The 27938-nt window shown below is 40.1% G+C and overlaps 1 protein-coding gene and 1 long non-coding RNA gene across 3 annotated transcripts in view; one reads left to right on the forward strand and one right to left on the reverse strand.

Annotated features, from left to right (window-relative positions):
* lgr4 (leucine-rich repeat containing G protein-coupled receptor 4) overlaps positions 1-18836 on the forward strand; it is a 29944-nt gene extending 11108 nt beyond the window's left edge. For both annotated transcript variants that reach the window (XM_005724265.1, XM_005724266.1), the window contains 17 exons: positions 596-667; positions 5418-5489; positions 6331-6402; positions 10350-10565; positions 11969-12040; positions 13231-13299; positions 13799-13870; positions 14061-14132; positions 14306-14374; positions 14457-14528; positions 14758-14823; positions 14951-15022; positions 15113-15184; positions 15270-15395; positions 15722-15819; positions 16094-16147; positions 16242-18836. In XM_005724265.1, the coding sequence (XP_005724322.1) occupies positions 596-667; positions 5418-5489; positions 6331-6402; positions 10350-10565; positions 11969-12040; positions 13231-13299; positions 13799-13870; positions 14061-14132; positions 14306-14374; positions 14457-14528; positions 14758-14823; positions 14951-15022; positions 15113-15184; positions 15270-15395; positions 15722-15819; positions 16094-16147; positions 16242-17650 (2755 nt within the window). In that variant the 3' untranslated portion in view covers positions 17651-18836. The remainder of the gene's footprint in view (positions 1-595; positions 668-5417; positions 5490-6330; positions 6403-10349; positions 10566-11968; positions 12041-13230; positions 13300-13798; positions 13871-14060; positions 14133-14305; positions 14375-14456; positions 14529-14757; positions 14824-14950; positions 15023-15112; positions 15185-15269; positions 15396-15721; positions 15820-16093; positions 16148-16241) is intronic.
* Positions 18837-25855: 7019 nt separating this feature from the next.
* LOC102195921 (uncharacterized) lies at positions 25856-27582 on the reverse strand. The gene is made up of 2 exons (XR_001290246.1): positions 27361-27582; positions 25856-26272 (listed from the first exon to the last, which is right to left on the reverse strand). It is a non-coding gene; the product is annotated as an uncharacterized LOC102195921 (long non-coding RNA).
* Positions 27583-27938: the final 356 nt, after the last annotated feature.

Here is a 27938-nt window from a genome sequence, read left to right on the forward strand (position 1 = left end):
CACTCACTTTAGGTTTGATGGGGGAGCAAATCAAGTCCTCTGTGCATATTTTTCATGCTGCTACATGCCTATCTTTACTTGTTGATTTGAAAAATGAAGATCCCTGCGGCTAAAGAGAAGGGCTTTTTCAAGGTTTTTTTTGGTGGAAGTTGAAGAGTCATGCAGGCACAGTCAAAGATAGAAAGCTGCCGTTGGGGACGAATGATCTAACGACCCTATTGTTTGTGTAAATAGGCTGCAATGGCAATCAAAATCTTCCATCACGGTAATATCTCTTGTCTGCATGTTTAGTTTATGTGATAAAATCAGGCTTCATAGACAGATGATTTCACGTGGAGGTTATTTTGCAACTAAGCAAAACTTTATTTTGAGTATTTTACTATTTAAATCTAGGGTTAAATGAATACTTTACAGCTGTTGAAAATGAGGGGATAACTATTATAATCAACATAAAAGTGAACACTTGGAAAATGAGTGCAAAATCAAGCCAAGAAAGCAACTTAAAAAAAACAACAACAAGAGTCTCGAATGAATGAAAAGTGATCTTTGCAAATGTATCGGTGAACTCAAGCAAATTTTTTTCCTGTTTCCACAGTGACCTGAGCATGAACAACATCACTGAGCTTCCAGCATACGTATTCAAAACCTTCCCCTATCTCGAAGAACTGTGAGTACATGCCCCCTCTCCCCCCCTGTAAATGATGTATTTATTCTGTGCAGTGTTGACATGAGGGCTGGTCTTTATGATACGCACCTGGGTATTTTAGCTTGCACTGTAAAGTGCACAGAGCGTGCCCTTCCTCTTAGCTGAGGGAGATAAGCGTAGCATTAACTGAGGTTACGAATCACTCACCATTCACGAATTGAGCAAGGGCAATAATAAAAGGTGCAGTAATGCTCAATTAAAAGGGTGAGGTAAGACAACATGCATTGAGGCAACGATCATGTGACATCCTGTGTGGATTTTTGCTTTTAAGGGATTATCAGGGTGGCAACAGCACATCTGTGCTCTGGGGCTTTGTTGGAGTGGAGTTCCATCTAATCTTCGTGGGTGTTATTTCTTTGCTCTTTAAATACTTTGCTGTCTGGCTCGGCACTGCTGAGTGCTAGAGATAAAAATCTGTCTACCTGGTATCAGGTAACACGCAGCCCCGAGAAAAATGACCAGCGAGTGAACGTACTCGGGCAGTTCCAGCTCCACTTGACTCGATGCGGTTGTGTACTTTTTTTGTTGTTGTTTTTTCAAGCCCCTTGTGCATCTTTCAGTCGGCAGAATCTTCATCGAGTGTACCACTCAAACCTGCTTTGTGGAAGGGGCAATTTACTTTTCATCGCATTGTGTGTAGGAATGCAAGGCAGGAAGGAAGAGGGCAAAACAATGGTTTCTATGGAAACAAGGCCAAAAAAACCCACCCAGTCTCGCTGCCACTTCTGTCTCGTCTTAGATCATCAAAACTGTCTGACTGCCGATGAGCTGTCTGTTTCCGGAGAAGGCATTTCCAGGGGTCTATTGATAAAAACCCTTAGCTCATTTTTTGTGTTTGTTTACCCCCCCCCTTGTTTATTTTTTGTTTTTGTTTTTTTACATTTCTTTCTCAGAGCAAATCGGCAGTATCAGTCTTCAGTATTCAGTGAATTCTGGTGGACAACTGTTTCGCTTTAGGGCTTCAGCAGTGTCAGTCAACCAATGCATGGGCCCTGAGGGTAAAAAACAGGGGGAGAAAGAGATTAGGAGGAGAAGGGGGGGAAAAAGAAAAAAGTGCAGGCCGTCCCTTTACAGAACAGGAGCACAGAAAAGGGAGGAATATTCCCTCCTTCTTAGTCACGCAATCTTCTTTACTCTTTTTCTTTCTTGCCAAAGGCACAACAAAGCTCAACAGACGTGATGACAGAGGTATTTTCTGTCTCCCTCACTGTTTGTTTATATTCTTTAAAGTAACCTGTGACTGATTGGCTCTCTGTGTATCAAGAGGGAATTGCAGTCAACTGAGTCAGTCAGCATTGATATGTTTAGTTTCGTGACACAAAGATTTAAAACATTAATGTGTTTATTATTTTTAGTCATCCTTGTTAAATATTTTTGGTTGCAGCCGCATGGTCCACATCTTTTTTCTCTTTTGTGCATTGAAATGGTTACATAAAAGTTTCTTTATTTCTGATAATTATAAGTTGCAGAATCTGGCATATTATTTTAGTAAATGTAAGCTTATGTATTTGTTTTTTGTTTTTTTAGTTTCTTTTTAAGTAAAGTTAATATATTACAGTGTAATGAAAATTGTTGAGTTATAAAGTATATAAAGAAGAAATGGTGGTTCTGTGATGGGATTTACTCCGTATTCCTGCTTTTATAACATGGTTTCATTTCTGAGAAGTTGAAGTTCCAGCCACTATTGCTGGGCAGAAGACGATACGGCTCAGATCACGTTCAAATTGTTATTGTTCACTATCAGATGATAAACCAGAGGAGTTCAAATCCAAACCATAGGACTGCGTCTGCTGTGTGTAGATAGGAAATGACGTCAGGCCTGTATAATCACAGGTAACTGTACTAATAGTTGTACAAACAGGTGTGCATTACACATGTGTGGGAGGGGGTCCTTGTTTTGATTTACCCACAGTAGTTTACCAGATAGAAAGTAATCGTGTTGTTTTTATTTACTGCTACAAAACTGTGCATTTTCTAGTGAATTTGCTGTTGACAGAGGCAGACCTGTGGGAGTGGTATTGCACAAGGAAAGGATTTAGCCTTTCCTCAGTGAAATCCATCAAAGCCCTGAGGGGACATGTGCTGAATTTGCTGAAAGATGCAAGAGGCGGGGAACCTTTTTAATGTTGAGAAACCTGAACGATTTGTCAAACTGTGTTTGCGCGTCGTAATTAGCGGCTTGTGACAGTCACCACAAGCTCTGGGTTGTGTGATCGAATTAGCCACATTGGTCACTATCTGTTGGAAATGAACAAGAGTGACTCAACAGTTACTGACAAGATTAATGTCATGTTTGATTTATAGGCGTCTTTATGCGTGTGCCAACTTGCTACAGTCACGACTATACCTGCAGACTGGTCTTTAATAATTAGAAGTCCAAATTCTGTTGCAAGACATCATTGTGACAAACTTTAAGTCGGAAGTGAAACAAATGTTTAGATTTATTGGTTGATTTGTTGGTGTTGTGAATTACGGGCTTCTGCTTTGGAGGTTATAATTGGGTTTGTCTCAAAGTGTGAGGTAGCAGCCTCTAATAGCTGGCAAACATTCACAGTTAACCCCTTAGCAGTCCAATTAGTCCCCTAAACCATCCAATGTACCGTGGGCGGTACGTCCGACTGCTAACAGGTTAATACTAAATGTTAAGGTCATGTTAACATGCGTATCATGCAAGTCCAAAATCAGAATTTGTCAAGTTATTTAGATGACTCTAACAGAAAAAAAGAAACAAATATTGAAAACATGTTTTTCATGCTTTTTGATTTTCTGATAAAGTCAACAGTGGACCCAATTTGACTATTGAAGCAGGAATATTTAATCTGTCTGATTTGTCTGACCAGGAACTTCACTGCTTCATGTATTGCACTTGATAAGCTTGCAGCAAAGTGGCTGTGCCTGATTTACTGTGATGCATAAAATGGCTTGATGGTATTCTGCAATTAAATTGTAATATTTTTAAGTCTTTTTCATGTGAACAGATATAAACTCTAACAGAAAGCAGATTTAATAAGTTTAATATTGTAGATATAGTTTGCTAATCTACAGCACAAGGCCCATTATGTACAAATCTTGCAAGGTTACCTGATGTTTCTTTGTCCGTTGCATCCAGTTTGTACCACTAGAAATCACCACTAAATTACTTAGATAATGACAAAATATCTTTTTCTCAGGAAGGTTCTGTATTAATCATCTGTGGTACAATATGCGTACATGTAACTATAAGAAAACTGCTTAGTGTTTAAAGAACATGTATAACAAAAAAGTATAACACCACAGTAAATGTATGACAGGTTTGTTACTCAGCTCAAACTTCACCATGAGCTCGGCTCATGTGAAGCGCTTCTTAGAAATCCTGTTCTGACCACTTGCAGGCGCACATTTGCAACGCACCGTTGATTTCCCCCAGTAACAAAATGTAAACCCTTGAACTTGAATTTCATTTTGGAAAGTGTGCGATGACGTTATGGCACACGCCATGGTTTAGAAAGTTTCCGCCAAAGGTTTTCCCTCAGATGCCTCAGGGCTTTACAAGCCTGGGGGTAGTGCACAATCCCTGTCAATGATCAAATGAGAAGCACCCAGTCTGATATTTGCTCTCTGGATCCCAGCCCTGCTTGTATCACAACTGATGGTCTTCTGCATGAAGGTCGGGTCAGTTTGACACAGAAGTTAATGTTTTCTCTCTGCATGAGTTTAAGGGCCATGCTAAAGCTGTGACAAATGAGGATGTGCAGGTGGTCAGCACGAGACTCCTGCAGACTGTTCCAACATCTGCAGCAGTGCCGACAGAGACGCAAGACTTCACAAGGAAACGATCTTGAAGGGGGAGAGCGGACACATTTGAATCTATTGTGTTTTTTGCTTCTTATGTGTAGAGTTTACTAACTTTCTGACCTGACCTCTTCCTTAATCCAACCAATTAAATTTGTGCACTAAAGTGCACTAACTCTCAAATAAATTTGAACACGTGACATGCAAAGAAAGACAAATTTTAAGTCGGATAAACTGTCTTCTAATACACTCAGCCTTGATTCTCAGGCTCACACCCAGCAGCTCTTGTTGCAGGGAATTTAGCCTGGCCTGACTCGCATTGCAGAGTGATAAATCTGTTGCTAATCTCTCAGAGTAGATAGGATACTTGGTCTCTGTATCCCAGTCAGTCTGTCCCATGCTTATTTACACCCATATTTCCTATATATTTCCTGTTTCCAACAGGAAAGGGAGTTGTCCCCTTAGCCTCAAATTATTCATAAATGCTCTGAAGGAGCTGTGTGATGATAAATGTAACAAGGCAGCACTGTTCAAAGGGAATAACTCTGCTTGTGTCAGCCTCAGAGAGGTGAATTAGTTTTCACTCTCTCTAAAAAGAGCACTTCATAGTCATGCTTTGGAGGCTCAGAAAGGGATTTAAGCAGGGGATATCCAGGAACAGCTCTAATCTCTCATGGGTGACAGATGAAGTGACAACAGGCCAGGGGCACAGACGCATGTCTTTGACACTCCAGGCCCCGTGTTCACCCTGAGAGCTGGAACATGATATGCAGAGACGCTGGATATGAAGAAGTCCTCAACTGAATGCATAGCTTCAGAAATAAAACCGAGTCTGCAGTTTTCTTACACTCTGTTCTGTTTTTGCTTAAATGCCTCTTGCAGCTTTTGATCATTTGAAAAATGTCTTAAATACAAGTTTGACTCTCTCTCTCTCACCCAGTCGACTTCCAGGAAATGACCTGTCGTTCATCCACCCCGAAGCCTTTTCTGGACTGCATCAGCTCAAAGTCCTGTAAGCATTTGCCTTCTCTGCCAATCTCAACACTCACATACCCCCGCAAACACACACAGACGCACTTACGGCTGTGACAGTGTTTTCTACACACTGGGGGAGAGAGTAAATATTGCATTTTGCGGGAACATTGTGGCAGTGTCAGTTACTGACAGGCTGGGCATATACTTGGTGTAAACTAAATGTAGTTTTCCACCCCTTCCCCAACTATGACTGTGTATATGGGAATCCCCAACAGAGAACTGCGTACATGCTCTGCTTTAAAAGCTAGAACTCCAAAATTTACATCAGGCAGCACACCCTAGTGTGCTTGCACACAGGGAGTGACAAACAAAGCACAGTCCTGTAGATTGTGCACTTAGCCAAAAGTTCAAAGTCCTGCTGATATACAGGGGAAGATTTGAATAGAAACTGCAAACAGAAACACATGGAAACATTATATGTGCATGTCAGATCCAGTGATTTATTCATGTTACTTATAAGTACACAAATGAAAATAATTGGCTGTATATTGGCTTCAGGCAGACTAAGTTAATGTTCACTTCAGGTCAGGGTTTCTTCATATTTGTTTGCAAACTTTAGACTTTAGAGTTATTGTTAGACAGGAATGTGATGTTGTTTTAAGTTTATTAAACACACAAAAGTTGTGGGAGATTTTGTAGACTTTAGGTTGTCTGTATTTGCTCGGGGAAACTCCGTTTTCTAAAGTGAGTAATAATAGCCAAAGTGAAGCCACGTGATAGTGTACGGACGGGAACCTCAGGAAATGAATTTATTTATTTTGTAACAAGAGTTGAAATAATTGAAATATTCAGATATATTTTTTCCAATTTGTCCTCAGGATGCTCCAGAATAATCAGCTGAAGACGGTGCCAAACTCCGCACTGAAGAACCTTCACTCTCTCCAGTCTCTGTAAGTCATTTGCATGAACACACGTACACACACACATGCAGCATGTTTAAGCACGTGCCGGGTATTGTCTAGATAAAAATCCTTCAAGGATTCAAGTGGACTTTCCTCTCCTGCATCAACCTTGGAGGAAGCGATGCACAGGCCTGCTCCAGAGATTGTAATAGTTCTTTGTTATTGTATTACAGTGCTGTTTAGATATATTGTTTGATTAGTTATAAAAGGTTGTAAACTTCCAAACGTGGTCTCACAGGGGAAATAAAGTTTAGCCTCAACTCTGGACTGAAAACTGTCTGTTTTGGATTGCTTATGGAAAATGTGAATGGTCAAAAAGTGGAGATGCTGTTTTAAGTCCTGCTATTATTACTATAAACATACAGTGTTTCTATTAGAGAGGCTCAATCAATAACTAAAAAGCCTGTTTCTTCTAGAATTTACAGATACTGATGTGTTTTAAGTGTGTACTTAGGAATATGTACTGTAGTAACAAAGCACTCTTAGTGTATTAAGCAACTTACGGTGTGGAAATGGAATTTAACGTCAAACTAACAAGCCCATCCAAGATGGGTACTCACAAAGATGATAATGAAGCAACAGTAGCACTGCAGGACAGTTTATCTACTATGATATGTAACGATAACATTTGCTGCTGAAAATTTGCATAACAAATGTATGCAAATGGGTCTGTACTGTGCAGCTGAGCTTTTAGTTTCATGTTGTGAAAAACAGGGAAAAAAAATCGGCTGCGCTGATTTTTACTGGGATTATTTTTGGGGGGAGGGCTGTGTTGTAGCTTCTTGCTGTGTTGATTAGTTGGCCCACAATTTTGGTGGTAAACATCTATGAGAGGGATCGCTTTTAAATTTACCACAAAGATTCCCAAATGTCAGATGATAAATCCCAGTTACTTTCGCAGTACCGCTATGTGATTCACAGTACTACCGTGTGGTTTAAACTGACTCCCAAAAGTTGTCTTCAGCAACTAATGAATAACTGAGTATCTTGGTTTTCAGCTTGTGCAGTATTTAGGATGTATTGTGTGTTCAGTACTAACTAGTAAACATTTATTTACTAAGCTGCAAAATTAAGACAGTGACAGTTGTAAGCACTTTACCTCCTGAGCTTCATCGTGTTAGTGTTGACGTTGCACATGTGTTGCCGTTAGGATTTAGCTGAACGCACAACCAGCATTATGTGTGACCATTAATAAACAAAAACATCAGTTATGTCCAAGTCTTTAAAAACGCGTGCTGAATTTTTCTAATAACTGTTCTAGATGTAAGCATTTGTGCTGTAAACTGTATAGCCTTGTTGTCTCATGCCTGAGTGTGTGGTGGAGTTGCATTTATGTTGCGCACCAGGTGGACCAAATTCTTGTAGATAGTGGCTCCTGTTTAATGTGTGACTGTACACAGCAATTTTACAGTAACTAAAATGTTGAGAGTGATTGTTGAAATGATTTATTTGCCTAATCTGTTTTGAGGCATTTGAACATTCTTTCAGTCATATCACATTCTTATCACTCCGCTGCTGTATTTGTAGGTGAGTCTTATTCAGCCAATCCGTTTCTAACGTTTCTGGAGTTTTTACGTTTGCTTGTAAGCATCGGCCTTTTCACAATTATCTTTTCCATTAACCCTCATATGTAGTGTCGTTTCACCAACTTCAAAATACCAGTTTCTTCGAGACACCACCTCTCTCCAGCACCGTGCCTTTGAGTTTGACAGAGACTAAAGTAGGAATGCATCCAGCTGGAGAAATGTGCTGAAAATTCTGCCTTCAGCTATAATCACTCCTCTGTATCCCTCCATATGTCCTCCCTTTTCTTTTTTCCGGCTTTCTTCTTCCTTTTTTAACAGATGTCTTTTCTCTGTTGGGGTTTTAGGGTCTGTAGCTGAAGTATTATGCACTGGCAGAGTAAGGACTTGGTTTGTATAAAGCCTGGAGAGAGCTAAATGTCAATCATGTCTGTTTTTCTTACAGGCCAGACACTTGAGGAATTTTGAGGGAGGGTGAGACACTCAGTTAGGGAGGATAGCAGGAGAACGTAACGTGGTTATGGTGAAAAGAGCACTTGTGCATTCATAATACTGTTTAAATCCTTTTTTTTACCTTCTTGTTTATTTTTTTTTTATCCCAAAACTGTCAGTGATCAGAATTTTAGGATCTTGTTGGATCATTCATTGTACACGCAGATATTGCTTTTTTAAAATGTAAATTCTGTGAATTGTCTACAAAGAATTTGAGTTTGCTATATATGGCTACTAAATAAACATTCATGTCTTAGCTACGAGTTTGTGGGGACGTGGAGAATTTCAGGTGTTTCACTGTTTCTCAGAAGTGAGGGTTAAAAGTAGGCTGTGAGTTAAACCACTGTGGCAAAAGGGCCTGTCTTATGTTCTGTAGAACATGCCAAAGAAACATGATGATATAGGTAATTTGCTTTTGACACCACCTAATATACAACATGGATAGTTTAAGAAAACGAGAGAAAGTAAAGAGAAAGATTTCCATTGTTGTCAGTAAAGTTATGAATGTGTTACGCCCCACTTGTTATGTAATTTAAAATAAAACCCCTTTTCTATGAAATTCTGGTATTAGTCTCCATATTTATGTTGCGGCTTTTAAGAATGTTGTAACAGAATGTATACGTGTTTAATACAATTTCTATCCAATAAATAAAGTAGTAAGTATTAGTAAAAGTACTGGTTCTTATATAGTGCTTTTCTGCTCTACCTGAGCAATCAAAGCGCTTACTTGCCTAATTCACACAAGCACTTTTTACTGTGCGCAAGTGCTTCCTGTCTAACATTCACACTCTGATCGATAGGGCTGCACGATTTTGCATAAAATGAGAATCACGATTTTTTGGCTTAGAATTGAGATCACGATTCTCTCACGATTCTCTTTTCCAGTATAAATATTTATTGCACTTATTAACTGCACATCAACTTTGTAACAGTTGAGACTGAACATAAAAACAACAAATGTCTCACGTTTTGTTGTTGCTGCAAAATGTTGTACTTCTTGAAATTCCGTCTCCACCGTTGCTCGACACTGTGTGTATAGAGCAGGTAGTGCAACAATAGAAAAATAGTTGCGGGACGGCACTGTGTAGCGTTTGTCTAGGGTGTTGATCATTTTCCTAAATCCCTGGTTTTGCACAGTGTTGATGGGAGCCATATCTTTGGTCAGGTGATAAGTGATAGCCTCCGTAATTTCTTTGTGCCGGCGGGAGTTCGACGTGTATAGGGAAGCGCTGTAAGGTTCCCGTTATTGATGTTTGGGTGGTTGACCGGGACGGATTTTCTCCTGTCACTTTCTCGTCATCCCTGACGTGCTCTCCGTTGTTTTTTTCCATGCTAATTTTAGCATCACTTGATGGATTGTCGGAGCATTACGGCTATCGTAGGCAGGAGCCTTGCGGAGTGATACGTACTGTGCTTCAACATAATATTACCGTATTGTGTGTGTATAACCTCTTTTTAAGTTTTGTGGATATTAAACATGGTTATGCTCAGGATATGTCAGCCAGTTTTCACTGGAAATGCCTTTTGGTTAAACTGTCAGCAAGGAATTTGCGTTTGCACTGTTAAATTTTTATATTTTTACAGCTGCTTGTTTCAGTGAAAATACATTGATGGGGTTTTTTGCACTAATAAAGTTGTGCAGTTGTATAGTATTTTGTCTCGCGTCAATTATATTGTCAGTTATATCGTTATCGCAAATTTCCAAATATATTTTGTGATAAATATTTTTGGCCATATTGCCCTGCCCTAATATACTGTATATATATTTGCATAACAAATGTATACCAAGGGCTCAGAGAAAAGCTCAAGAAAATGTAGAGGGTGAAGGTAACGGTGCCATTATTGCAATGTAATTTCTATATGTATTTATTAAATCCAATCCAAAGTACAAATGCGTTTCCTATTTGCTCTGTTTTTTAGTCGCCTGGATGCCAACCATATTACAACTGTTCCAGATGACAGCTTTGAAAGCCTTCAGCAGCTGCGCCACCTCTGGTTGGATGATAACAACCTGATGGAGGTGCCCGTCGGTTCTCTGAGGCACCAGGCGAACCTTCAGGCTCTGACGTTGGCACTTAACCGCATCCTGTACATACCAGACAACGCCTTTGCAAACCTCACCAGTTTAGTTGTACTGTAAGTTATATTAAGCTTCTGTTTAATTGTGGTTTAGAATGAAAATCTGCACAGTAGCATTTGAGCGCAAATGTTTACAGTGTACTTGACAATTGTTTCTGGCCAGTCGGGCCAATGCTGCAGAGTGCAGGTCGGATGATGAACGTCATAGGGCACCAAACCGCCTTGTGCCTTAACTTTAGATGGATATAAATCTATAAATGATCTGTTGATAGTTGGTATAAATATCAAATTATTAACATCATGTTTAAGTAGCCTGCCTGTGAAACAGTTGCCATAAAAGTAAATTCCCCAGGATAGCTAAAGGACCTTTGCATGCAGTTTTCATAGAACTATACACAGAATAACTCAGCAGGAACAACTTGTTGGTGTACTTTTTGGAAAAACTATAATTAAGCAGGCAATGCGACTGCAAACATTCACATGGCCTGAGGGGGATGCCAAAGTGAAACTCCTCGGGGGTGGGTTGTCAATAAGATCAGGACGATTCTCAGGTTATAATGCCAGCACATGTTAACTCTCTATAGGGTGAGTTTAGCTATAGTTTAAAGGTACTTAAGTTTCTGAGTCATGGGTAAATCTCTTCTACTTGGCTGTATAATTAACATCATGTTAGTAAAATCTAAATGTATTGCCTGTGTTCCCATCTGAGTTAAGTAAGCTATAGTATGTGTTTTTTCATATATCATTTGTATTATTCTGTCATCACAAGTCAACATAAAATACCTTTCTTTGAGCTGAGCTTTAGCTATCAATGTATCCTCAGCTTGACTGCGGGTCAAACTCCAAACACAGACATACCATAGTTTATTTCCACAGCTTACAGCTTAATAAGTCAGCTAAACAGGTCGCTACTCATTCTCTGCTGTGTTTATGCACGAGGGCGTTTTTGCAGTGAAACGAGCCACAGGCACTGGACATCGCAAATCAATGTTAGCAAAATCTTTGTAAAAGGAGCTTGATGCTGAGCAGTGATGCAGAAGTTATGTTGTTTTATGTATTAAGGGAAATCCTAAAACCATCCTTTGCCAGGAGCTTGTACAAAAATGCGTTGCACTGCGAATCCAAGGGATTGTTCCAGACCTTTTTTTTTCCACTGCTGCTGTTATATGTTCACATAAACACACGCTCAAGAACACACGCATTGAGTGGCATTGCTGCAGGGTTAGTATAAACACGTCAGAATAAACAGGAAGAAAAGACCTTGAATCTATTAGGCGAGGAGGACTCTTTGCATATACACATACAGCACAGACACCTGATTCACAAGCGCCATTCAGAAATCATGCATGGGATATTTTTGCAAAAGCTAAAAAGTAAATTAAAACCCACGAAGAATGATTGAATTATTTTATTTCTCTTTGGTACGACGGTCTTGCAGATCTGTGTTTTACCTTTTTCAGGCATCTTCACAACAACAGAATCAACGAGATAGGAGACAACTGTTTCTCTGGACTTGTAAACCTGGAGACGCTGTAAGTACACAGCAGTATGGTAATTGTTGTCGTGTGTGTGTGTGTGCGTGCGTGCGTGTGTGTTGGTGCTCCCACCCTCCTGTGCTTCAGTCCTCCAGACATCATTGTGTCCACTTCCTCCTTTAATTGCTCTAGGATAAATAGAGCAAAGTACATGATGCTTATCAAATCTGCCCTCCCACTGTTCACTTCCTACTGCCACAGAGCCATGAAAAACCTTTCAGTGACAGCCGTACCTCCTGGCAAATGGTTACTGTACAACACATAATCTGGTGGCACTTGCTCTGAGCCATTGTTGGTATTTACAGACACAATGACACAGCACAGGGGACACAAGTAAGCTTATAAAACGAGTGCAGTATTACATTTCAACAGTTTTTTTAATGTATCTTTTTTCTTTAAGTGTGTAATATCTGTGGAGGCAGGAGGTTTAGCTGCTGACAGAAAGGTTTGGTAAGGACTTGAAGGGCTTTCTTTGCTTTTGCTGAATAGTCATTCATTCATACATTCAGGGGCAGACTCATTGTGGGTTATTGCATATGTTTATTAAGCAAAGAAAAATGCTTATGACTGAAACTGAATATGTCTCAGTTCTGGAACCTGAACAAGGATATTGTCAACAATATTTATTTTTTTGCTTAAAATATGAACCGAGTAATAAATTGATTAAAAATGAATTATTAACTAGTTTCTTACAACACAGTGTACTTGGAAGCATTCAGTATTTTAATATTTAATAGATTAATGTGCTTTTGTTATATTTAGAGAAACGAGCAGGGTTTTTTTCTGGAGCTAGGGCTTTGGGGGAAGAAACAGGCTCAATTGATCAGTAGATCATTAGAGGCAATAAGTCTCTGTTACCTTATTTGACAGAAATCAATGCATTTCCCATTATGTGTGACCATTAATAAACAAAAACATCAGTTATGTCCGAGTACATGAAACCCCAATTAACAAAAGTGTTTATAAAATATTTACAGGGCTGATAATTTTCCTTTGACTCTGGCTAAAATGTGTGTGTGGTGGTGGTGGGGGGGCACGCAATATTGCGTGACTCTGTGCTGGCCTTAGTCACAAAACCAGTCTTTCCTCCTAATTGTAGATGTCCTTGTTTGAATGTTGCATTGATTTTTGGATGCGAAACAGGATGGATGAAACTGCACTGATTTCCTGTGTCTCTCTCTGTCTAGAGATCTTAACTTCAACAACCTGAAGGTTTTTCCCAAAGCAATACAGGCCCTCCCCAAACTGAAAGAGCTGTGAGTATACTGCCCCATTTCTACTGCCCGAGAAAGACATTTTGTACTGTTACTAAAGTCAGGAAACTTTTAATGCCTCACTGAGGCAAGTTGCTGTCTTTTTTTCTGGTTTAAAAAAGGACAGATGTGTAATGAGGAAAATATTAATTATATTAAATATTAGAGGATTAGACACATGTATACTGAAATTATGTTAAGCTACCTTCATTTCTGTGACTGTTTCTGTTTGTCACACACAGAAACAAAATATTCTGTTGACTTTAATGCTGTTACATCGTTATATATCTGAGCTTTTACCTTTTGGATATGATGTTTAAAGAGAAATAGATAACATGTTTTTTTTGATAAAAGTTTTTTTAAAGCATTTGACACTCACTGATAGAATCATTATGTCTTTTTTTTTTTTAAACTTTGCCTTAGAGTATGTGAAATTAAGTAATGTGTATGCCACATGTTGAACTGTGGAAAGTTTACTGACACTGCCACCTTCTCTCTTTAGTGGGTTTCATAGCAATGATATTGCTTCCATACCCGAGGGGGCCTTCCACAACAATCCCCTGCTGAAAACCATGTAAGACCCAACTCTCCCCTCTGACTTGCAGACACTCATTTATAAACAGACATGGCACACTCATAGCTTAACTTTGTAAATACGCCATATACAAGTTTGAGGCTTCAGAAAGATGAATGTCCAGAAGATGGTGCCATTCTTGCATAGTGAATGACTTTTGCTTTGAATTCTCCCCCCTCTGCTCTCCCAGACATCTTTATGACAACCCTCTGTCGTTCGTGGGCGCGTCAGCTTTCCAGAACCTGTCCAGCCTGCACTCACTGTAAGTCCCTCCGTCAGGCTCAACTCCTGACAGATGGTAGTGCTGAATAAAAATATATGAAAAAGGCAATTTGAATGTGCTCTAAGAGTCAGTCAGTCTTATTTAAGTCACACCATCTCACACTTTGATCTCTGTAATAATGATTTTACTATTCTTCAAACTTGTGTTTTCAGGATGTTGCGTGGCGCCAGTATGATGCAGGACTTCCCCATCCTTACATGGACTAACAACCTTGAGAGTCTGTAAGTGAACTCAGATGTGGCATCTTTCTCTGCTTGTGCGATTTTGTGTTTCAGAAGTGACTGAGTAGCTTTTCATATTCAGGACCCTATCGGGCACCAAGATATCATCCATACCCACTGATCTGTGCGAGGACCTCAAAGTGCTGCGAACGCTGTAAGAAACATTCTCTTTCCTGTTACCTACAGCAGGTAATTGATCGTTAGGAAAATACAAAGAGAGTAGAGTAGGTCGGACAGTGCATAGTGTTTTAGTAAGGTCTGTGCACTCATTTTTACAGACCAGTTATCACTGAATGGAACAGTCCAACCTTTTTGTCTTTGTTCTTTCATTTTAATTTGTCCCAGTTGTGCAGTTATTGAAGCTGTTTCTTTTCCTCCATCAGCGACATGTCCTACAATGAGATAAAACAGTTACCTTCCCTCCAGGGCTGCACCCAGCTGCAGGAGATGTGAGTGAAGATCGAAAAGCCATTACACAAAAGAAAGCTTTAAAAGGCAGAAAAAATAAACAAATAAGGCGATTAAAGAAATGTTTGCTTGTTTATAACCTGATAAAATTATGTTTCCCATTTACAGAAACTTTCAGCACAATCATATTGAAAAAATTAACCGAGACACTTTCCAAGGTCTCTCTGCTCTCCGTTTACTGTAAGTCCACTTAGTCATGCACTTCCTTGATGCAATATAAACAAATGTTTTTATGCCTGATTTGTGAATTCACTGAGTTATGTTACACAGAGACCTGAGTAGAAATGAAATCCGAGTTATCCACAGAGATGCTTTCCTCACCCTCAGGGCGCTCACCAACCTGTGAGTAGGACCTTCAGTCACACTGTTTGGTGTCACTCTCTGTGCCCTACAAAATTAAACTGTCTGTGTGCAATCATTTCTGCAGAGACCTGAGTATGAACTCTCTCACTGGGATTCCAACAGCTGGACTGAGCACGCTCAGTCAGCTGAAACTCTCCGGGAACCCGCAGATGAAAAATGTGCTAACTGCAAATAACCTGCCTAAACTCAGGTGAGAATGACGCTGTGTAGGCTGAGGACATGTAAGTGTAAAATACACTTGCATGCTTAGACAAAGAGGGCAAGTAGTTTTCAAGAACTGAAAAGCATACATGGTGCACACAAGTATAAACTGAACAGTTATCCCTCAGTACAGCAAAGAGAAACAAATCAACAATGGTATAGAAAAACTGAGGAAAACACAACAGCTTCCACGAATGAGGAGGCTAATCCACATCTAAATACTACTATTGGAAGCAATCAGAAGGGCCAGAAATGTATATACGACACTTAAATCTGCCAGTGCTATTAAATGATAAACATTTTCTTTTTTTTAAGGTCCATTTCTGTCCCTTACGCCTACCAGTGCTGTGCATTCGTTGGATGTGACTCAGTGACGACTTCTTTTGAGAAAGAGCACATGAAGAAAACTGCAGGTGGGGATGGCGGACATGTTAACTGCATGTGTTATTGAAGTAAAAAGATTGTTTGCAGTGTTAGTGTAACTCCATCTTACTAACATTAAAAATTGTGCTATATTTCCTGGCTGTCATGAGTGTGTAAAATTCCCCAAAAAAAGATATAAAAAATGTAAATTACATTTAAATTGAAAGTATCACGGAGAGCTTAAACAGCAATGTTACTGGTTTGGATTGAGTTAAACAAAAACACTTTTCCCTCTTATTATATCCATTTTCTTTCTTGTTGCAGGTGGGGAAGATGTGGAAAAAATCTCAATGGTTATGCATTGTTCTCCTTCACCAGGTAGTCAGCTTTTGTGTTTATCAATCAGTGTTAAAGATTTGAAATAATCCCAAAAAAGATAATAACTAAATTTGTCATATTGTTGGCTTTTCAGGAGCTTTCAAGCCTTGTGAACACCTCTTGGGTAACTGGATGATCCGTCTGACAGTCTGGTTCATCTGCCTGGTGTCGCTGGTCTTTAACAGCCTGGTGCTGGTGGCCACCTTCTCTCCCTCACATCGAGCTGCTGCCCATTCCCACTGCCTGACCCCGTCTCTTTCTCCAGCCAGGCTGCTGATGGGGCTGCTGGCTCTGGCCAATCTGCTCACGGGCTTGTACGTCGGCGTGCTGACTGTGCTCGATGTTGCTACGTGGGGATCCTTCGCTGAGTTTGGGGTGTGGTGGGAGATGGGACCCGGCTGTCAGATCACAGGAGTTCTGGCCGTCTTCTCGTCAGAGTGGTCAGTCTTGTTGCTGTCGTTGGCAGCCGTGGAGCGCAGCGTGGCCGTGCGGATGATTCTTGGGAAGGTCATGATGTCGCCCAGGAGGAGTGCCAGCAGCCGTCGCGGGTGCTTAAGAGGAGATCGACGCTTCAGCCTCGCTGCAGGATTGCTGGCGCTGCTGGCCGCCGCTGGGGCCTGCCTGCCTCTCGTGACCTCCGGTGATCAGTCTTCGTCTCCTCTCTGCCTGCCGTTTGCCGGCGGTGAGCGTCCAGCTTTGAGTGTTACGGTCATTTTAGTGCTGCTCAACGCCGTGGCCTACCTGTTCACCGCAGCTGTGTACACCCAGTTGTACTGCACACTGGGCAGGGTGGAGCTGGCAGATCCGGAGCAGACGGGTGCCCTGAGACACATCGCCTGGCTCATCTTCACCAACTGCATCTTCTTCTGTCCTGTGGCGGCGTTCTCTTTTGCCCCCCTCCTGACTGGCTCCACAGCTGGTGGCCCGGAGATTGCCAAGACCGTCACCCTCATCTTCTTCCCGCTGCCCGCTTGCCTGAACCCAGTGCTGTACGTGTTCTTCAGCCCAGCCTTCAGGGAGGACTGGCTGAGACTACGCAGTCGCAGAAGTTCAACCAGGGAGATGAAGACCACCACAGAAGGTCACCGAGATGACAGTGGCGGAGGGTCTGAGCTCACAGACGGGGGCTCCTCCACACACCTAGGCTTTGACTGTGGGATGTACTCGCAGCTTTGCGGTGAGGTGGTTGTTTGTGAGCAGTGTGAGGCAGCACTGCGTGCCAGGACCTGCTCTTCCCCCTCGTCCTCCACAGTCTGTAGACACTTGGTCAAGTCCCACAGCTGTCCCACCCTCCTGGCTGGAGCTGCGGAATACCAGCGCTCGGAGGGGTTTTGGGGAGACAGCAGCACGCCGTCTGCACAGTCTGAGTACGCAGACGAGGGGGACTCTTTTGTGTCAGATAGCTCAGACCAGATTCAGGCGTGTGGCCGAGCTTGCTTTTGTCAGAGCAGAGGCCTTCCTCTTGTACACTACTCATACAACATACCTCGAGTCAAGGACTAATGACGCATCTGTGTCATGTGAACTTGGATGCTACAAGAATAAACGTTTTTATATCAAACAGCAAAATGTGCCAACTACCCTACGATTCAGCAAGCACTTAGTTTCTAATAACTGTGTTAACAGACACAGCCAATCATTTAAAGGGAACTTGGTTTTTTGAACTGAGAAACAGTTTCTAGGAGACCTGAACCAAGAAAGTTGCATCACAAACTGGTCGACAAAGGATCTCGCAAAGGAAAATGTTGCCACCGGTGCCTGCGTCTGCAAGCCTCCATGTATGTGTTAATGATTTTTTTGCCCTGTTTCACCTGTACTTATAAGCTTTTAAATTTTTTAATTATTATACATCTTGTCAATTTTTAAAGTTTCTTCACAGCAACTTTTGATTTCAGAATTTTTGTTTCTTTTACAAAAATGTAGCAAATGTAATAATCACGCTACACTTTCATGTATGAATGTAACTTTCAGGTGGTCTTCACCTAGCGGGGGGGATAATATAAAGTCAGCAATAACTTCTGCCCTGCCTGCGTGTGATTGTAAAGTGTCTAAAATAGTCTAAAACAAACATGTCTTTACTTTAAGAGAATGTGATTAAAAGTAGCAGATATCACTGTTTCAGCAACAACTAGGCGCAGCGGATGTGAAAGATTATTTATTGTTTGAGTAGCATTAAGTCTCTGGCTGGGTGGAGACAGTTTCTGGCCTCTGAATGATAAATACAGTGTAATAACAAGCATTTACCAAAAAAACAGCACCTTTATTAGTTTTTCCTCACCAAAAAACCAAAACAAGCACTCTCATGCAGGTTCATGTCACAACGTTTGATCTTTCTTATGGAAAATTCCATTTATTTTAAAATCTGGGCCTTATTTTCATATTTGTTTTTCCTTTTTGAGCTATTTGTTTGCTAAATTACAGAGCGATGCATGCTGTTAGCCTTTTCAGTACAATGACACTTAAATGAGATCTGCCTAGGCCTGATACTCAGATTGGTTGTGGCCTACAGGGTGATTGTTAATGGTGCTGAATGAAGCATAAACTGCTCAAAAATTGAATCCTATGAATAATAATAATAAAAAAAGAAATCATTTAAATATCAGGAATAAACCAATATTTTGGGAAATGTGCTTGTTTGCTTAGAGCAGACCTTTCCAAAGTGTGGGGCCCGCCCCCCTAGGGGGGGGCACAGAGCCATTGCAGGGGGGCGCGGTATGAAAGGGGGGGGGGGAAACAAAACGCATGGACACTGCTAGCACGGGGCAGCCACAGAAACGCAAAGCAGGAGATGAAGCATAGCTGAATATGTTTCCAAGGTAGTTGCCAAGGTAGGTCTCCCCTGCATAATTGGTTTCCCCTTCGTTGGGAGCAGCGCTGGGCTCTCCAAATCACGGACAAACAGCATCCCACATTCGTGATTTTTAGTTCACAAACACTTGTAATGACTAACTACTCCTGACATTTTGGAGATGTTAGCTCTTTATACAGTAAAGTTACAGCGGGATACAAATAATATCAGGCTGATCCTGCCACGATTTGTTCCCCCTGTTCAAATCACGGACAAACAGTATCCCACAGCTGTTTATGTTTTTAAACCCATTTTGCACAGAGAGGTATTTTTTGAAAAATGTATTGATAGCAATGTTGAATATTATTACACAGGAAAAAAACAACTACACGTAAAATAATTACACCGTGACGCCTCTGCCTTTCTAAATAGAGGGACAGTAACTGTGTGTGTATATGTAAGCGTGTAAAACCTGCAGATAGAGACAAAATACTGTTAATCTGAGTATCTGCCATTCTGCAATTCATCTCATGTAAACAATAACGTGGCGCACAGCGTGACGTGAAAAAGGCACATACCTTTGACGCTGCGTGACGAGCTCTGTATTCCTCGTAAACAGGTAGACGCAAAAAAGGAGTTTTAAAAAGTCGGTGATTCGAAGCGCAGTTTACGTGTGGACGAAACAGCTGTGTTGTCAAAAATACCCGTGTAGGTGCGGACGTAGCATAAAAGAGTTAGTAGTTTATTTTATTACTACCTGTAATTTATTGCAGATTACTTGTATTTGCTTAATTGTTTACTAAATGTTTGAGGTGTGAAATAAACCGCAATGGAGCAAAATAAGGGTGTGTGGTTGGAGGATGTGTTTGTGCGCGTGCGTGCGAGGGGGGGCGCGAACATTTTTCTTGTAAAACAGGGGTGTCAAACTCAAATACACAGTGGGCCAAAATTCAAAACTGGAACAAAGTCGCAGGCTAACATTAATATTTATTGGAAAAAAAAAATATTCCTCCAGATATAAGAATGAATCTTTTCTTATGGACTCAAACAAGTTTTGCTGAAAAACTGCATATGGAACAAGCAAAGCTTAATACTAAACAATATATATATTAGCTGTATAATACCAGTAGGCCAGCTCTAATAGTAATTTGGTATGGCTTCGTGGGCCAAATGTAATTAGGCTGCGGGCCAAATTTGGCCCGCGGGCCAGAGTTTGACACCTATGTTGTAAAACAAAGGGGGGCCTAGCAAAAAAAAATTGGGAACCACTGGCTTAGGGTAAGATGACAGCCAGCAGCTTGTTAGCTTAGCCAGGCTTTTTCTTTTGTATTCGTTTTTTTATCCACCTGCTGCTCTAGCTCTATGTTTAGCAAACATTTACAACCCTGGATTTACTTCAGAGCATGGAAACTCACATATATGTTGCAAAAAAAAAGGCAATAAACAGTCTACGAATTTAAATCAGCTACATTTATGCTGGTTATACTACAAAAAAGTGCAGAGCTACCCACTGTGGTGACCCCTTGTGGCAATGGAGCAGCCAAAACTTGCTTTTTATATACTATTGATTGAAGTCGTATACATATTAAACAGATTTTGGCTCATGAGCAAGAAAAAAAAACATGAATATCATCCAAGACAAAAACATGAATGTAATACTGCTTTCACTTTCACGTGATTTGAACACTACACAAGACTGGCAGCCAGCTGAGTTGACAAGATGGTGCATTAGCATTGCCAATAAGTATGAAATGGACGAGGGGGCGGTTGTTAGTCACCCACAGATATTTAAAGACAAGCATCTGCAGTGTGCTCTTGTATTAAAAGGTATTTGTGTGCAGGCTGTGTGTTTCCTGTATATGATGGATTGACTAGTAAATATGTGATGGTACAAAAAAAAAAAGGAAAATAAGGCCTTGATTTAAAAAGAAAAGGAAGATTTATCTATAACAGATTGACTACTTTAACTCTGCTGTTTGAGACTTCTCAGACTTAACTGAGAAGTTATACTGAGTCCCGTCCGTCTAGCTGATCAGAAAAGCATTTTTTAATGCTTCAAAGTAAAATGTAAGTCTTTCCATCCTGAGAGCTGACCTAAGTGAAGCTGTGTTTGACGAGGGATTGGCTGGTGTTGTGCTAGAGCATGACTGTACACATTGAGGTGGATACACCCTCTGAGCATGTATTCACAAGTGCACGTCATGTGAGCGCTTTGGAATTCAGGCAATGTAGGGAAACATTTTCTTCCACCAATAAAAAGTTCTTGTGTTCTTCTACTGCAACTTTCAATTTCGGCGTTTCGACTCCTATCTTCTGTTTTCACACACCAGACAACTGAGTGTGTGAATAAGTTCACTTACCAAAATGTCTCGCTGACTGAGATGTCTGATGCGCCACGTGGTGAAAATGTATGCATCTCTTTCTTTCTTTCTTTCTTTCTTTCTTTCTTTCTTTCTTTCTTTCTTTCTTTTTGTGTCGTTTTGATTATTGTTTTTGTGTCTGTCTGTAAATTATTTGAACACAGATAATCAAGAATGGGATGCTAACTACGGAAGCTACCTCCTCAACTGTAGTGGCTACCAACAGTGATTTGTTCATTTTTTTTTTTTTTTTTTTTTTTTTGCATTCTTGGCTTTACATTGACAGAGGATAGGTGACAAATTAAAGGAAAACTCAAATGCCTGACATCCATGCAGTGGGGTGGATTCGGAGGCTTTGCTGTGCTTTGTTGTTATGTTTAGGTCTGCTTGTCTCTCTGCAAAATAGAACTTTTCCTTGGCGACTAGCTACACAGCTTATCCTGTGGTGACGCATTTCTGTCATCATATGAGCAGTCTCTTCCAGGATGATAATCCCACAGGGCATGAGGGATCATTGAATCGTTAATAATGTTTGTCATGTGTTCACAGTCGCCAGATCTCAGCACCTATGGGAGATTGTAGACTGATAAGTTAGACGGGGCTCTCCGGCACCGTCATCCAAACAGACTTGTAGAATAAATGAATGAATGAATGCCACACCTTACATAGGGCTTAAAGTTGGCCTTTCCTTTAATTTGTCACCTCTGTTTGTACATCGTTTTAGTTCTTTGCAAATTGTGGGAGGAATCTATGTACTGTATACTGTGATTTTTTTTTTTAACCAACCTTAAACTATGAATTTTTTTGGTTTTATGTTTTATAGGTATGAACCTGCAGAATAATACAGATTATATATAAAGTATCTCACTTATTGTCAGTTTGAATTAAATCTTACTAGTTTTACACGTGAGATCTCCCCGAGTTGTTTTTATTCTGTTAAAGTAGAAAAAAAGCTATTTCTTTAAATTTTGAATGAATAAAATTGGATGAACACAATAATTCTTGTACTTTTGTGTTGCTTTTAAGACCATGAAAGTCCTATTCACAAACCAGCATCTGGCAGTATATGAGAGGTAGGGATGGGTATCGTTTAGGTTTTATCCGATACTGGTGCCAAATCGGTACTTTTGAAACGGTGCCGGTGCTTAAACGGTGCTCAAACCGGTGCTTAAAGAATGGAGAACACAAACTTTGTCCAAAAACCTCTCATGTTCAGCTGTTTTCCACTTCTTCTTTGGTCATTTTAGCCTTTTTGGCCAGGGTGAAGAGAGTATCTGCCATCAAACAAGAAGACAGCCGCATGTAACTACGACAGTGTTTGCTAGTTCACCTTACATGCATTAATGTAATAACGTCGTTAGCCTACTCAACGTAAATCACACAAGAACAACATTAAGCTACTCACGCAGAGTAGAACGGCTGCTGCTGCCATCAAATACGGCGCATTTCTCGGCTTTAAAAAAAACGCTATGCGTCGCCAGGTGTTTCATGAGATTTGAGGTGTTGCCTCCTTTGACAGTATCACAGTATCAGCTTAAAGCACTTGTTGCTGCTGAGTTTGCATATTTTGCTGTGAAGTACAGCCAGACTTTTAACCGCTTCGCCTTGGACATTTTTAATCTGTAGCTCTGCGCTAACAGAACGTACGTACCTGGCCCCGCCTACTATCCTCGGAAACGTAAAACGATTGGCTAAAAGTGTATCACAGCTCAGGAAAAAAAAGCACCGAAATAAAGCACCGAAATGTGCGCTGCTTTTCGGTCTGGTTACTACCGGTACCCATCCCTAATGAGAGGAAAGGTCATTTGTTTGCTTGCTTGTACCACATTTGAAGTGACTTGAGCCAGTTGCTCTGTCCACATGTTCAGTTGAGGTACAACTGATGAATTAAAGTGAGGAGTTCTCAGTCTTATTACCCAGTATGTGATGGATACACAAAACTTTGTACCATTTCTGCCACTAAATGTAAATTACAGAAACTTAGTTGATCTTCAAGCTAACAATGTGATTAATTACACAATGCTAGTTCTGAGCCAGAGCCTTAAAGCGTATAAAACCAGGACAAGGCTTCTTGGATGGAGAAATGAAGCCAATGTGAAAGTGTCTTCAACCTGCCTGCAGTGTCTCTGAAGGCCACCAGATGGCGATAGTTGTGGTTGCAAAAAGACTGCCGGTCCTGTAGAGGTCTATGGGAAAATTGCTCTCTGTCTTGACCTCTCTGAAGACTTTCTTGCTGAGTTTATGGACTCACTTAACCATTTTGGGTCATGCTGAATGAAATGTAATTCTGTTTTGTAACTCTTCAAGATATTCTATTTCAAAATGGTGGATTATATGTGGTATGAAACCGCACACTCATTGGCTAAAGAGATATCAGTCACTAGTCAGTAGCCAGTGAGTTACTGAGGTTTTAAAGCTAGACCCACCCTTCCTCAGCACATTCATTGTTTTGCAACAAAGGTTAAAGTCAAGATAGTCACATTTATCCTCTATTCTGTCTATAGTTGGACCCACTTTTGCTCTCAGAACCGCCTTAATTCTTCAAGACACAGAAACATTCCTCAGAGATTTTTGGTCCTTACTGGCATGATAGTGTCACAGTTGCTGCTCATCCATGATGCAAGTCTCACATTCGACCAAATCTCAGAGGTGCTGTATTTGTTTTTATTTAATTTATATAACCCTTGGAGGGTTTGAGCGTTGTGACATGACCATGTCCATTCCTTTGCAACCACAGTGTAGCCATCAGAAGATGCTACATTCCCTGAAACTGTCCCCACACTAATACAAAACCAGCCTAAACCACTGATACAAGGCAAGATGGATCCATGCTTTTATCTTGTTAGCACACAATGATCTGAATGTGGCAGTAAAAATAGAGACTCATTAAACCAGGCAGTATTTTTCCAGTCTTTTAAATTGTCCAATTTTGGTGAACCTGGTGTGGTCTTCTGCTGCTGTAGCCTATTCGCTTCAAAGTTTGATGTGCTGTGAATTCAGAGATGTTTTTCTGCATACCTGAATTGCAACAGATGTTTATGTGAATTATTGTTTCCTTTCTGTTAGTTCAAAGCAGTCTGGCCATTCTTCTCTGACCGCATTTTTACCCAGAGAACTGCCACACACTGGATACTTTTTCATTTTCTGTCTATCATCTGTAAAACCTGGAGATGGTTGTATGGAAAAATCCCAGCAGTTCAGCATGTTTTGAAATACGTAGACATACTTAGGCATCTGAACATGGCACCAATGTCAAAACACCTTGCAAAAAACAGAGATGCTCTAAAGCATTTATCAAGTATGTTCCAGGTGACCCTGTGACACGTACAAGGCTCTCTGGATCTTTTGCAGCTGTACGCTGAAAGGGCACGGGAAATATTTACATTCAAGGCATCAAAGGAATAACTGTTGAGTGATCTTACAGGAGCCCACTATGGAGCAAAGCCAGAATGTGCTCTCCTCTACATTTAATCACATCCCGGCTATTCTAGCCCTTCACATAGTTCAGGCACATGCCTTACAGCTCTGGCTTTAAAAAGGCTTTGTTACAATAAAACTAAGCTCTCAGATACTCGTATCAATTGCACCAGACTTCTGAGTATCAGTGGCAGGCTTTGGGGGTTTTCAAAAAATCCTTGCTGCACTATAATGTAATACCACCTACATATACAGTACACTTCTTGATTTCTTAGTTTTTTTTTCATATTTCACATTACTGTGGATGAATTTTGGCCCACTCTTCTCTGTAGAATTGCTTTAATTCAGACACATTGGAGGGTTTTTGAGCATGAACAGCCTGTTTAAGGTCATGCAAAAACAAGTCTGTTGGATTTAAGTCCAGAGATTGACTAGGCCAATCCAACACCTGCATTCATGCCATGCAGAGGTGGACTTGCTGGTGTGTTTCTAATCATTGCCCTGCTGCATAAGTCAAGTACTCTTTACCTCCGGATGTTCTCCTTTACTGGTAGAGAGCAGAATTCATGGTTTCATCAACTATGGCAATTTGTCCAGGTCCTGAAGCAGCGAAGCAGCCCCAGAACATCATACTACCACCACCATGTTTTACTGTTGATGTTCTTTCTATGAAGTTTTAATGCAAGATGTAACGGGACTCAAACTTTCCATAAAGTTCAGCTTTTGTCTCATCAGTCCACAGAATATTTCCCCAAAAGTCTTGGGGATCAACAAGAGGTCTTTTGGCAAATTTAAGATGAGTCTTTGTATTCTTTTTGGTCAGCAGTGGTTTTCTCCTTGGAGCTCCCCTATAGATGTGATTTTTTCCCTTTCATATTGTTGAATCAAGAACTCAGACCTTAACTGAGGACTGAGGTCTGTAGTTTATTTTTCTTGTGTGATTAATCATAGTTAATTCATGATTTAACACGGTGGTTGTAAGTCTGTTTTGAATTTACTCAGGTTATTTTTGTCCAATATTGTGTAAACTTTGATGATCTTAAATGTAAATGTGAAAAAAAAAATTAAAAAGTAGAAAGACAGCAAATACATAGTCCTCACAGCTCTGTACACTACATGACTGAAAAAAAAATCACTTAGTAATTCTGTTTTCAAGTAATTTTTATGCACACAAATCAGCCCAGACAAGCAGCAAATCAGAAAGTAGTTTCCTAAATATTGATACTATTTACTAAACACTGTTATCTCTGTTATCAATACCAAGAACTGGACTGAAATAAAGATCATTGTTTGGGATAATTAATATTAAATACTTATAGCAAAATGAAAATAAAGGAACAGCAAATTCAGTGAGCCCCATTCACTTCTGTCATCCAGTGGTTTACATGACACTAATATAACAGTGAGGATAACATGATGTGAGATGACTGCAGGAGAGGAAAGCAGCACATAAACATAAAAAGGATGTGGAGCTGAACTCTGAGATGCCATCTTCTCTTCAGTTGGCTTCTTGAATTTTTTCCTTCTTGGGCTCCTTCTTATCTTCTCTAGTAATTTGAGCTGCAAGGCAGGGGGGATTTTTATTCAGTAAAAACAAAACAAAAAATTACTTAATCTGTTAGGTGCTGAGGAGGTAACATTAATGTCTGTAGTGTGTTTTTACTGTTTTATTGGTTTTTAAAAAATGCTGAAAGTTCACTGAAAGTCACACCTCCACATAACTGAGGAGAGTTGCACAGCTTGGCGATGATTGTCTGTAGATTCAATTAATAATTATTGTTGAATTAAAAATAAATGAATACAGCTGAACTGTTTAAACATTCTCAGTGGACATTTAAAACCTCATAAATGTGGAGACTGTAATAAAGTCCATAATTCTCTGTCAAATCCCTCCTAAGAACTTATCATATGATCATCATATTACAGGTTATTTTGGAGCTTGACAGGGTAAATTATGACAATTAAAAATGCCAACTTTTACTCTGTGCAAATGTGATTTTATTTTTATGTTTGCAGTTATGACAGAAATTGCAAATCAGTTTTTAACAGGATTATTTTTCTGCAGCACAATTTAGAGCTCTATAATTTCCCAATAATCCCCAAGACATTATCTCAGAAAGAACTTGATAAAATGTTAGTATTTAACAGAAAAAACAGAAAAGGCTCGGCGGGTTTAATTCATAATTTAAATGAATTGTTAGTTGGACTCAAAGGACTTCAGCAGAAACTTGTTTATCTCTTAGTAAGTGTGCAGCCTGAGAGCCAATTCAGGATGTGGGGAAATATCAAACTGAATGGGTTTCTTTATCTTTCTTTGTTAATGAATGTCCAATTTTACTCATGGAATAAATACATAAATACAAGACTGTTGTGTCGAAGATTTTCTGGGGTGTGTGGTCAGTTAGTATTTTCCAAGAAACCATTTCACATCAAATGTGGATGGTTTTTTTTTTGTATTCTGCTATTAACACTAAAATATATTTATATATTTTTCTTTAATTATTTGATGAGTTCATGTGTGCGTGAATGTTTTTCTTTAAGAACAAACAAGGGAGGTGGAAGGGGGTGTTAAAGGAGGATGCTGGAGAAAAAGTGCAGTCTAAGTGGGGCATGCAAAAGAGGACACATGCATTTCATGAACTACTTACGGCGAACCTCCAGTTTACACTCCACTGTGTCTTCACCGCTGTCGTTGACTGCTTTGCACGTATACACCCCCCCATCAAATGGACAGGGCTTACGGATCTCCAGCGTCAGGACACCTTGCTTACTGATCATCCTGTACTTGGCTTCATTTGAGATGTCCATTTTGTTTTTGTACCATGTTACTTTGGGCTAATAAGGGAGGAAAAGTAGAATTATGTAAGTATATATTTTTGGGAAAAGATTTTGGAAAGCAGTTTAAATGTTGATTGAATAACATAATAATAATAAAATTAATACTACTACTACTAATAATAATAATAATAAAGATTTCAGGGTGGTCAAGATTATAATGATTACAGTTTGTTCAGTGACTTCCTCTCCACCACAGCTTCAAAAGTTTCCAGTTTGTAGCCAATCACAGAGCCAGCTTTGCTGATCTGTTCATTCAGCGTGCTGGAGTCTTGCTCATAGGGGGTCATCTGATGGTGGGGTTTTCTCTGTACTAGTTTAGGATTTGTAAAGTGCTTATTTATTTGCTTATTTATTTGCATTCCTGAAGTTTTTCTGATAGAGTTATTCT

Source organism: Pundamilia nyererei, unplaced genomic scaffold (assembly GCF_000239375.1).
Source record: "Pundamilia nyererei isolate P.nyererei 1_Seehausen unplaced genomic scaffold, PunNye1.0 scaffold00011, whole genome shotgun sequence".
Taxonomy (NCBI): domain Eukaryota; kingdom Metazoa; phylum Chordata; class Actinopteri; order Cichliformes; family Cichlidae; genus Pundamilia; species Pundamilia nyererei.